Genomic DNA, 12,404 nt, shown 5'->3' with positions numbered 1-12,404 from the left:
GAATGTAAACAAAAGAAAGAAAATGATATAAGATACTTGTTTTAATAGCTAATTTAGAAAAAATAAATATAAACATTACTAAAAGGAAAAGTGTTTACAAATTGAAAGAATGGATTCTAAATAAATAATAAGCAAATACCATAAAACTAAAAAAAAAAAGGAGATAAGAGCACAAATAAATAAATCAAAGTAAAGGAAGAACTTAAATGTGTTCATGTAAAAGATTGATATTTTGATATTAGAAAAAAAAATAGTATACTGCTAATTTTTCGTTCTAAAATATTATATTCATTCAACACTATATAGACTATATACTTCACTCAAAAACAAATTTGATTACACCACCTGTTATGAATCTCTTTGGTGAGCACAATGTCTTCAAATTAGTTTCCACCTATTAAACTTTAATATTTTCAACTAAAAGTCTAAGTAGACTAAATAAAACTAATCTGAATCGATACAAATATATTTATAAATATTTTAATACAATATACAATTCACGTTAATTAATAGAAATTATAAAATGTCTAATAAAAACATTTGGAAAATTTTAAAACGTAAATGACTGTTTTAAATAATTTAATCCAAGCACATATTAGTTTTCAAATAAAATTTCATCCCAACCATGCTCGAGATTATATTGTTATTAGAAGATCATTTAGTTCTCAATTTATGTTTACCAAAAATTAATTTATTAATTACTCATTATACCACAAAAATAGTATTACATAATTGTGGCATAGTTTCACCCAAGACGAATTTGATTACTTTAGCTTTATCCTTTTCTAAGTCAACACTCTAGTCCCGTAATCCAAACTTATGCAACAAGGAGTTATACTTGATTTGCGGAGAAAAAGGGAAAAGTAAAACAATCCAACCAAGAATCTGTAGTAGCTTTCTTTAAGAAACTCATTTTTTTTTGCTAAAGAATAATTGAAAAAATCACATAAAAAAAAAGAGTATTGATTAAATTCATAGTTATGTATACTTGTGCTACATAACACAGTCCATTGTTTCCATTTACATTTTTTCTTTTAAAAATTTTAAATATAATTTTTTAAAGTAGTGTTCGTTTGAAAATTCTTAGAAGATTTTTTTTTTCTTTTATATATTGACCATATTCCTCAATTATCACTATATTTGAAACATCTTAACAAATTTAAGTTGAAAGTCGAGTACCTTCTTAATGTTGAATATAGGATAGATAGTAAGGTTCTTAAGAACCTTTCAAAGTCCCTGAAGAGTAAAAAAATTCCTCAGCTGCGTACTTCTTGTTGAAATATATTTTTTCATTTAAATACCTTGTCATTTAATTTTGGCTTCAGTCAGGTCACATTATCATTTCTTCTTTCTTCTTACCTTAAACTCGTCGATGACTTATGCATTTTCTATTCCATTTTAACCAACAAATTAAAAGGGATTGGAGAGTGAAAAATGATTTAATCCATAAGATAGAAACGGAAACATGGAAGTAATGGTCATGTCGTACTATTAACAACAAATTATTTTTTAATAAAAATTGAATTAAAATCTCTAAATTTATTGGTTAATAGATAAATTAAATGACACTAGTTGATCTTGTTTTGAAAACAGGTGAATGAATGGAAAGATGATCCATAATAATAAAAAAAAAAAGTAAGAAATAAAACTAAAATAAAATAAAATATAAAAAATAATATATATATATATATATATATATATATATATATATATATATATATATAGATATAGTTAAGTATTATTATATATTTTGAACTCTAAACTTATGGTCATTTAAAAAGATATTATTAAAATAATAAAAATAACAAAATATAAATTTTATTTTTTTAATTGATTTTTTATTTACTTTTTTTTTACTTAGTTTTCTTAATTTTGATATTTTTCAATTAAGTTTTGATTCGATTAAGTTAATTTCTTAACTGCATTATGCGACTCTTGTTTTCTTAAATATTGATGTTTTAGAAATGTACAATTTTATAACAAATATAAAATAATATTAAAAAAATAAAATCATTTTTCATTTTTCAATAATGCTATTTTATATTAATTATGAAACATTACACATAGAGAAAAGATTACGTAATAAAAAAACATCACTTTCTTTACTTTCTTTTATTAATAATAAAGTTAAAATATGAGACCCATTAGAAAAATAATAATTTTTTAAATATTTAATAGATTTAAAAACAATTAATGTAAACCATCATAAGACTTAATCAAATTTATATTTTATATTTATTTATTTTTAATTTCTTTTTTACCTCTTATAATGTAAATGAATTTTATTTTTTGTTACTTTTCTAGATTTTTACTTCTAATCAATCACCTAGGTGAGTGATGTATTGTATTTTTTTTCGTGGAACCTTACCAAAGTCTTCCAATGAAGGAATAAGTGATGCAGAAAAAGTTAACAACAGCTTGTGAAAGAAGGAGTCGTGCTTGATTGGTCGGTGAAAAGAAAACAATAAAGTGATGATGTACGGATTAGTACTTCTATGTGATTTTATTATTGGATTATTCAATTTATTATTTAATTATTACTTTACTATTATTTTCTTTTTCTTTCCTTTCAATCCACTTTATTTGATATATATATATATATATATATATATATTTATATATTAGTTTAGTTTTTATTTTTTTTCAAAATCAGAGATATAATAATAATGTAAGTTTCAATGTCGATTTAGATGGAAAAATATTTTATTCTTTTCATGAACAGGAAACTATATTTTTTTTTTTACTTGAGTAAAAATCATGAAAAAGGATTTTTTTGTTAAAATGAAATTGTTTCTTGAATTAGACGCATTTAATTTCACGTAATTTAGTTAAATATATATTTTGTATAAAATTGTGATATGACAACAATTAAATGAATATTCTCTTTTTATTTTTGTGTCTGTTGGTTTCCTTTAGCTCACTGCACTTTGTACACGTGTAAAGAGATCAGTATCTGGTGCGGTAAGCTACACCGAAATCCTTGCAAATTAACCCTAGATTTTTGTTTTTTTGACTACCTAAAATCCACACCGTAACAGTGTCGAATCACTGATAATCATTATAATCATTCTAAAAGTTTATTTTAAGAAAATCTATATAAATTGCTTTACTCACTACACTCTTCAAGGAGTGTTCATTGCAGTGCTTGTGTCGTTGTTGGCTTCACTTCGACGTCTTTTCTCGTACTCAGTTTGTCTCAAAATATACCTTCAGTAAATATTTGGGTAAGTTTCAGATTCTTCATTCTTTTGCTCATTCTTCTTGTGGGGTGTTCTTGATCACTTGATTATGCTTACTCATATGCCAAAGTCTTTATCTTGTCATTTGATGGTAAGTTATGTACTCATGGTTTCATGACTGAAGTGTGACGATGTACATTGCTCACCAAGAATGTCTTGATGGTTGTGTGCAAGAACTTTTTGTTTTTCCTTAACAAAATGTTACATTTTTGTTGTTTATTTCTTTGTTTTCGCTTGGGTCTTCTTTTAAGACATGTTTGATCGTAAGGTTTTATTTATCTGTTTTTTTTTTCTTTTAGTTTAAGAAAAATGGAGAACAAAATATTTGTTGGATTTTATACCAACATATTATAGCGGTTCTGATGGTGTTCCAAGGGTGGAGACAGTTTTTCTGAAACATCCTAATGGCTTTTATGTCTAGCCGTTACGTTTTCTTTCTTTGTTAGTTTTTACGGTGAAATGTTTTTCCTGAAAGAAACTGTAAACTTAAACACTCATTTTGCGGTGTATTGGGGTGGAAGGAAGACCGGGTTCTGAAGAGGAAAAGGAAAAGTTGAGAAAAAAAAATGATAGATTTGTAATAAGTGATGCCGTGAGAAAACAAGAGAGAAATGTAAAGAAAATTTCGTGAAAGGAAAATGAAAGAAAAACTATCTGTTTTTGTTCTGTGTTTCTGTTCTGAATTTGACGTGTTTCGTTATATCAATGTCCTGGAACGTTTTACAGAACATGACTGGACTATATGAACTCTTTGCATATTTAAGAATGAAAGCAAAAAAGTTCAGTTCATTTTAGGAAACTCAGTGACCTCAAGAATAAAATATGGTATCTATATATATGGACTTCATTTTGTTTCTAAAACTTTTGCTGCTTGGAAAATAAATTTCAGTTTCGAAATGTTAGTACTTTGTAGACAACAACTCTATAATCTTTGTGAAAAAACTTTATTCACGTCTTGTGTTATTGTTCATACAATACATAATATATTTATAGACCCACATTTTCTTACCATTGTACTCTCAACGGCTATAAACGGCTAACTCATTAACTACCTAGACTCCAACGGCTAGTGCATTAACCACTCACAACGGCTAGTTTCTTACATCGGCTAGTTACCCATAATGGTTAACACATTTAAGTTTATTAAAAACCCAACAAAACTCCCCCCGTAAACTTAAATGCTTCTTTTATTCTCAATCTCCGTTCCTTTATTCTTCATCACGGCTTCCAACGTGCAATAACTCTTCTCACATTGTGCTTGTCCCTTTCATGAATAGTTAAGTTCTTCACTTTCTTCATGACTGACTTCCCTTTCACTTTATCTATGGTCGACATGTACTTCGCTTTCTCTGTGGCTAACTTGTTCTCTGCTCTCTCAGTTTTTGCATTCTTATTGGCAAACTTATTCTTCTCTTTGGTCGACTTGTTACTCATTGGGTTCTTTGTCTTTGTGACCGACTTGTCGTTAACTGAGTTCTTGTCAATAGGCCGACTTCCTTTTGAAAGATTAGACCACACCCACGTATTGTTGTGCTCAATCTCCTCATCCATTTCTAGTCGCCACTTCTCATCTTGCACCTCCAGTGCAGCTCTCAGATCCTTCTCAACTTGTAACTGTTCTTGCAAACTTGAAACATCTTCTTCAAATTCCAAGTGCTGCTTTTGCAAAGTCTGCTTCCTTCTCTCTAAGCTTGCTTGTAGAATTAAATTGTCTCTAACCTCCTTTTCAATACTTTGTTGCAAGTCTCTTTCTGCAATTTCTAACCTTTGGATTAGAAGCTCTTCTTCTTTAAATTCTGAGCTACTCAAGCTTTTCACATGCTCCACCGAGCTATCTGAGTAATCCACTTGCTCCACCAACTTATCCGAGCTATGTAGGCGTTCCACCAAGTTAACCAAGTTGGCCTCATGCTCCACCATGGTGTCTAGGGTATCTACATGCTCCACCACCCTGTGTGGCCTATCTGCATGTCTCACCATCCTATGCAACTGACTTGGTTGTGTTACCGAGCTATCCACACTACTTGACTGTCTTGTCGAGTTATCGACTATTCTCAGCCTTCTTGTTGAATTCTCCATGCTACTTGGTCTTCTTGCCGAATTCACCACTTGCTTATGCTCGACTCCCGAGCTACGCGCCATCATCAACAATGTCGCTTCTTCTTCAACATCTTTTGTGAGGTTGATCGTCTCTTCCTTTCTACTTTCAGATCTACAGTCTTTGGCAAAATGTCCGGATTTACCACAACTGAAACACTTGTCCGAGTAGCACTCCTTTGCATAATGACCATACTTGCCACACTTGAAGCACTCAACATTTGAGTTGCTTGATTGACCTCCTCTCCATGGACCTCGTCCTCTTCCGTGCCAATTTTGTTGACCAGATTGTTCTTTCTCTTCTTGTCCCCAACTTTTACCACTAGGACTGCTTCTTATACTTCCTCAATATCGTCCTCTACCTTGAGTGTTCTGAGCTTTCTCATCTTTAATTAACATCTTCGTTTGGAGTAATTGATCAAGTGGCTCCCACTTCTTCTTTCATTGTTCGTGTGCTTCAAGAGATCCTGCAAGCTCTTCAACCGTGAGCTTTGATAGGTCCTTGGACTCCTCAATCGCGCACACCACATTCTCAAAGTCGTTTGTCAATGACCTCAAAATCTTCTCCACAACTCGGCTAGCAGGTAACGTCTCTCCGATTCTAGCAAGTTGGTTTGCCACGGTTTCAACTCGAGTAATATACTCGGCTACTCCTTCGGTCTCTTTCATTCTCATGCTCTCTAACTCGCCCCTGAGTGTTTGAAGTCGCACCTGGTTCACTCGGTCATCTCCCTTATAGGTCTTCTCCAAAATATCCCACGCTTCTTTTGAAGATTTGGCACTTGCAATCTTCTCAAAGCCAGACTCGTCCACAGCTTGGTACAGGATGTACAAAGCTACCTTGTTCTTCACACGTGCGTCTTTCAGCACTTTCAACTGGGCATTTGACCAACCTGTAGTGTTGGTTGGTTCATCGAAACCATCTTCAACCACCTCCCAATTTTCTTGGGATCTAAGAAGGGCCTTCATTTTGAGACTCCAATTGTCATAGTTGACAACCTTTGTCAACTTGGGCAGGGAAACACTGTTTGTAAGACTGACCATCTCACTATCTTTTTTCTCAAACACTTAGGTCTCTAGCTCTCTTTTCTCAAACACTCAAACTCTCTAGCTCTCTCTTTTTTCCACTCAGACACTCAAGTTAACTGGCTCTTTATACCACTTTGTTAGTACTTTGTAGACAACAGCTCTATAATCTTGTGAAAAAACTTTATTCACGTCTTGTGTTATTGTTTATTCATACAATACATAATATATTTATAGACCCACATTTCCTTATCATTGTACTCTCAACGGCTATAAACGACTAACTCATTAATTACCTAGACTCCAATGGCTAGTGCATTAACCACTCATAACGACTAGTTTCTTACAACGGCTAGTTACCCATAATGGTTAACACATTTAAGTTTATTAAAAACCCAACATGAAAAACATCACTTTTGATTGTATGACATCATACATATGTTTTTGTGGTTTGACGGTAAGGGCTTATTGCATATTTAAGTTACATCTTTAACATTCTGGTAGTAGGGAGGATAAGAGTATACTGGGTTTCAATGTTAATCATTAGTTTGAAACACTTTTCTCAGTTTGTACGTGCAAGAACATCACATGCATTAAAGAACTGAATGTGTGAAAACATGTTGTTTCTCAATTAGGCCTACACTCAACTTATGTTTAGTTTAGTCATTCAGAAACACTTCTAGTAGTTGCAGATGTAGAGATCATAAATTTAACAAATTGTGTATATGCATTAAATATTTAATGTCCTGTATATGTACTTGAATAACATTCATTGAGAGATAATTCTATCATAAGGAAGTCATTAAGTTGTTGCAGATGTAGAGGTCATAAATTTTACAAATTGTGTATATGTGCATTAAATATATAATGTTATGTAAATGTACTTGAATAACATTCATAAACTTTCACTATTTTATTCATCAGAAATCTGTGAATCTCCTTGTTAATACAAATAGATATCTTTTAATTACTCGGTGTGACATTGCTGTTTCATATTCTAAATTTTTTCTTGTTCTTCTGCTCAGGTAAGGCAAAAGACTTTGCATTTAGGATGGGTAAAACAATTGAGTTGTACGGATTTCCTATTTCTGTTAAAGCGCCTGATGTGAAGAAATTTGTAGAGAATTTTACTGGTGAAGGAACTATCCAAACTATGAAGGTAAGGCATGGGAAAGGTCGGGCTCCAAGAGCATTCGCTATTATTCAATTCACCACAGAAGACTTTGCTGCATCTATGATGTCGAGAGCTAATAACGTTTCAAGAGCATTGCGGTATGGAGCCGCTTATTTAAAGGCTAGGGTAATGGAAAGAGATATTGATCCAAAGCTAAGTGTGGATGTGGCTAGTTTGAAAGGTGTGAAACTGTATTTTGGCTGCCAGATCTCTAAAGGAGGGTTTGCTGTTTTGGAGAGAATGCAGAATGTCAGTTTAAGTTTTGGGAGTGGAAAGAGCAAGGTGGAGTTGAAATTTCCGCATGACTTTGTGCAATACAAACTTCAGCTTTCATACGAGAACATTTGGAAGGTTGATCTGCTTCGACCACGGGATAAAACTGCACGTTATCTCCTCCTTCAGGTAGTCAAATTTGTTTTTCATTAGCTTAAGACAATTTTTGATTTCTTAGTGAACTTATTGACGGGTATGTTGAAAAAATAATGCTACTGTGAATTGGAGTAGAATCATGGCAAATACATTGCTTGGGTTTTGAATCCTTGCTTGCTAAAGCACCAGTTAAATCCCTCGCATGTCAAAGCATCATGGTGAACCAGAACTCATTTACCAAAAATAAACAACAGAGCACAAAACATTTGAAATGAGGAAGATATGTAGCTATTTATTGCATAAGATTTTACTTAAAGCCAACTACTTCAATTCTCATTAGATTTTACCAAAAATAGTATTGATGTGATGGACAAATGCTGAATCTTATTCATTTTGCTTCAATTGCTAGTTACTTGGTGCCCCCCGGATATTTGAGAACGATGCATTTACGTGCACAGATGAATATGAATATGACAATATATTTGAGAATCCTTTGTACAACTACTACAAAGATGTCCCTGATGAGCAATGGACAAGAACAACAGATTTCACTACGGGTAGTTGTATTGGGCAGTCCTCTGCCATATGTCTGGAGCTTCCTAGTGGCCAGAATTTACCAAATTTCAAGGATATCTTTGCTTATTATGAGCAAAGTGAGAGGCAATACACATTACAGGCAGGAGTTCCCTTTTCTAAAAATCGGGGTCTTGTCCCCATTGTTGCTCCTCGAGGTGTTGAAATACCATTTGACATCTTGTTCAAAGTCAATTCATTGGTTCAGCATGTATGTCTTGCAGGACCTGCACTCAATGGTGACTTCTATCGCTTGGTTGATCCGGGCAGAATGCCCCTTGATTTTATTGAAAATGCCTTGGAAAAAATGTACTACTCTAAGGAATTCTGTTATGATCCCACAAAGTGGTTGACTGATCAGTACAAAAGGTACCTTCAATCAAATTCAAAGAATCGTCCTCGGTCGCCTGCAATATCTTTGGATACAGGGTTGGTGTATGTTCGCAGGGTTCAGATCACCCCTTGCAAAGTTTACTTTTGTGGTCCGGAGATTAACGTCTCAAATCGTGTTCTCCGTGAGTTCCATAAACATTTAGATAACTTTATTCGTGTTTCATTTGTCGATGAGGAGTTGGATAAACTGTTTTCAACTGATTTATCATCACGTGCACAGAATAAGAAAACTGACTTATACAAAAGAATTCTTGACATCCTTAAAAGTGGCATTGTTATTGGCGATAAGAAGTTTGAATTTCTGGCATTTTCATCAAGTCAGTTGCGGGAAAACTCTCTCTGGATGTTTGCTCCTACAGAGACTGGATACACTGCCGAAGACATAAGGAATTGGATGGGAGATTTTAGCAAGATTAGGAATGTTGCAAAGTATGCTGCTAGGCTGGGACAATCTTTTGGTTCATCTACTGAAACTCTAAGCGTCCCTGTGTATGAAATTGAAATTATTCCGGATGTGAGGAGGACTTGTGATGGAAAGGAATATGTCTTCTCTGATGGTATTGGGAAAATCTCTCTTGAATTTGCCAAGAGAGTGGCTAAAAAATGTGGCTATGATTGCACTCCATCTGCCTTTCAGATTCGTTACGGTGGTTACAAAGGAGTTGTAGCTGTTGATCCAACATCACGTTTTAAGTTATCACTGAGGAATAGCATGCGGAAGTATGATTCAGATAACACCAAGTTAGATGTTTTGGGTCGTAGTAAGTTTCAGCCTTGTTATCTGAATCGGCAGTTAATTACTCTCTTATCCACTCTTGGCATCAGGGATGGTGTTTTTGAGAAAAAACAAAGAGAAGCTGTGGATCAACTGAACACTATACTAACAGATTCATTGAAAGCGCAGGAAGTTCTGGACTTAATGTCTTCTGGGGAGATCACCAATGTTCTGAAGGAGATGCTCATTTGTGGCTACAAGCCTAATGAGGAACCATTCCTTTCAATGATGCTGCAAATGTTTAGAGCCTCAAAACTGTTGGAATTGCGACTCAAATCCAGGATCTTTATTCCAAAAGGAAGAGCGATGATGGGATGTCTAGATGAAACTTGTACCCTGAAATATGGTCAAGTATTTGTGCAGTTTTCTGGCAATAGGCTGCAGAATCTATCTGATGATTCTTTTTCCTATGATTTGCCAAAAAGTTATATGGTTAATGGTCAGGTGGTAGTAGCCAAAAACCCTTGCTTGCACCCTGGTGATGTGCGTGTTTTACAAGCTGTGGATGTGCCAGCTTTGTACCATATGGTGGACTGTGTTGTTTTCCCTCAAAAGGGACAAAGGTAATTATTTAACATTTAAAGATTGTGTGCAATAAAGAATTTTATAGTCTCTAAAATTCAAATAATAAATGAGAGTGGTGGAATAATGTTTCCTTAGTTTTTTTTTTTTTTTTTTTTATGATTATTATGGGTGTTAAAAATTGTGTGTTATTTGGGAAACTGGGATTGGAACCCTTTTACCTTAAAACTTTCCTCTAACTATCCACCAACATTTATCTCTCAAATTCTACAATGTGTATAGAAAGGAAAAAGGAGGGCAGCCATCAAGTTGGTAAGTGGATATATAACTTTACTGCGTATAATACAAATGAATTTTCAACAGAACTTTTCAGCAGAGGCTTTGAGTATCAGATATTTATTTCCTTAAATTTTCTTTTAACTGTGTATTGATACCACTCTGATAACTGATTTTTAATATTAGACCTCATCCAAATGAATGTTCGGGAAGTGATCTGGATGGAGATATCTACTTTGTTTGTTGGGACCCTGAATTGATTCCTTCCCGCCAAATCCCACCAATGGACTATACTCCTTCCCCAACTACAGAGCTGGATGAAGATGTGAAAATTGAGGTATCGTTCTCAAAGCTTGACATCCATAGGCAATTTTTTATGTATTCTTAGCATTTTTTTGGTATTACAACCGTTACCTTGATAGAATAGATTATGTGGTTGCTTAATAACACCATTACATTTACATTTGGTTATGACAAACTTATTCTTTAACTTGCATTGCTTGTCTTTTTATACCCTCATTTTTTCAGTGACCATGCACATTTTTATCTATAAAATTTCACCCATTGTTTTGTAGCTATCTTCATTGTTCACTATTTTTACTCTTGTCCAGTAGTTAAAAAATATTTGAGTCCCCTTAATTTCTATAGGTTTTTAGGGACTATTAAAATTGTGGTGAAAATTGTTAGTTTTTGTGTAAAATTTTGATTGGAGAATTTTCTTGTTAATCTAAAATTTTTGTAGATTTCATGACTACTGAAATTAAAATACCTGTCCCAATATTCAGCACTATCCATGAGTTGTTAGGTTCTTTTTATCTTATTTGTTTTGTCCTGCAGCTTAAAATTATGTATAGAAGTTTGTGACTGCTTTCTTTGTGCAGCATGTTCAAGAGTACTTTACCAATTACATAGTCAATGATAGTCTGGGAATAATTGCCAATGCGCACACTGTCTTTGCTGACAAACAACCAGGAAAAGCCATGTCTGAAGAATGTCTTAAGCTTGCAAAGCTGTTTTCAACCGCGGTCGACTTTCCAAAAACTGGTGTTCCAGCTGTTATTCCTCGTGAATTGTATGTCAAAGAATATCCTGACTTCATGGAGAAATCTGACAAAGTCACCTATAAATCGCCTAATGTAATAGGAAAGCTCTATAGGGAAGTTAAAGAGGCAATTTCATCAAGTGATGGTAGCTCTATTTCATCCTTCACCCGGGAGGTCGCGAGAAGGTCTTATGACGTTGACATGGAAGTTGATGGCTTCATGGATTATGTTGATGATGCTTTCTATCACAAAACCAATTATGACTACAAGTTGGGAAATCTTATGGACTACTATGGCATCAAAACTGAAGCTGAAATCCTCAGCGGTAATATCATGAAACTTGCAAAATCCTTCAACAAAAGGAGGGATGCAGAAGCAATCAATATGGCTGTGAGGTCCCTAAGGAAAGAGGCCAGGTCCTGGTTCAATGAGGGTAGTTATGGAGTGGATTCTGGAAGTGTTGATGATGCATATGCAAAAGCTTCTGCTTGGTACCATGTTACTTATCATCCAAGTTACTGGGGTTCCTACAATGAAGAAATGAATAGGGATCATTATCTGAGTTTTCCATGGTGTGTTTATCCTCAGCTTCTCCAGATCAAGAAGGAGAAAGTCTCCAATAGAAGGTACTCTTCGGCATACAGATTGAGTGGGTTGCATTTGTATTGATCACAACTAGCTGTGAACGGATGTTTTATGGAATAGATGTAGATATTGCGTTAGTATGAAGGACTTGCTTTGTGTAAATGTGGCTTTTAATGATTTCGTTGCAGCATCCTACATTAATCTTACACTTTTGTTAGTTGTAGAAAGAGTTATGATAAGGGTTACTTACGAAGGAGAAAAAGAAAAGAAAACTTTTGCGTAATATCACCTCCACTTTTTGGAGCATTTAGCAAGCCAAATCACAAGATCTT

At 33.9% G+C, this 12,404-nt stretch overlaps 1 protein-coding gene across 2 annotated transcripts; it reads left to right on the top strand.

Moving 5' to 3' along the window:
* The first annotated feature begins 3,029 nt into the window (after positions 1-3,029).
* Positions 3,030-12,360, top strand: LOC114173336 (probable RNA-dependent RNA polymerase 1). 2 transcript variants are annotated; one of them, XM_028057655.1, is made up of 5 exons: positions 3,030-3,224; positions 7,388-7,938; positions 8,315-10,209; positions 10,631-10,781; positions 11,326-12,360. In XM_028057655.1, the coding sequence occupies exons 2-5, from the start codon at positions 7,414-7,416 to the stop codon at positions 12,154-12,156; spliced, it is 3,402 nt and encodes a 1,133-aa protein (XP_027913456.1). In that variant the 5' UTR covers positions 3,030-3,224; positions 7,388-7,413; the 3' UTR covers positions 12,157-12,360. The 2 variants fall into 2 exon arrangements, with proteins under 2 accessions (XP_027913456.1, XP_027913457.1); XM_028057656.1 differs by lacking the exon at positions 3,030-3,224 and adding an exon at positions 3,313-3,330.
* Positions 12,361-12,404: the final 44 nt, after the last annotated feature.

This window comes from Vigna unguiculata, chromosome 2 (assembly GCF_004118075.2).
Source record: "Vigna unguiculata cultivar IT97K-499-35 chromosome 2, ASM411807v1, whole genome shotgun sequence".
Lineage (NCBI taxonomy): Eukaryota > Viridiplantae > Streptophyta > Magnoliopsida > Fabales > Fabaceae > Vigna > Vigna unguiculata.
Note: the sequence above shows the minus strand (reverse complement) of the source record. Positions and strands in the feature narration are given on the sequence as shown.

Bases quoted from the DNA above. Each gene is read 5' to 3' on its own strand.
- LOC114173336 (XM_028057655.1), top strand. From the start codon at position 7,414: ATGGGTAAAACAATTGAGTTGTACGGATTTCCTATTTCTGTTAAAGCG. The intron at 10,210-10,630 runs GTAATTATTTAA...TTTTAATATTAG, and splicing joins TTCCCTCAAAAGGGACAAAG to ACCTCATCCAAATGAATGTT. The intron at 10,782-11,325 runs GTATCGTTCTCA...TTCTTTGTGCAG, and splicing joins ATGAAGATGTGAAAATTGAG to CATGTTCAAGAGTACTTTAC.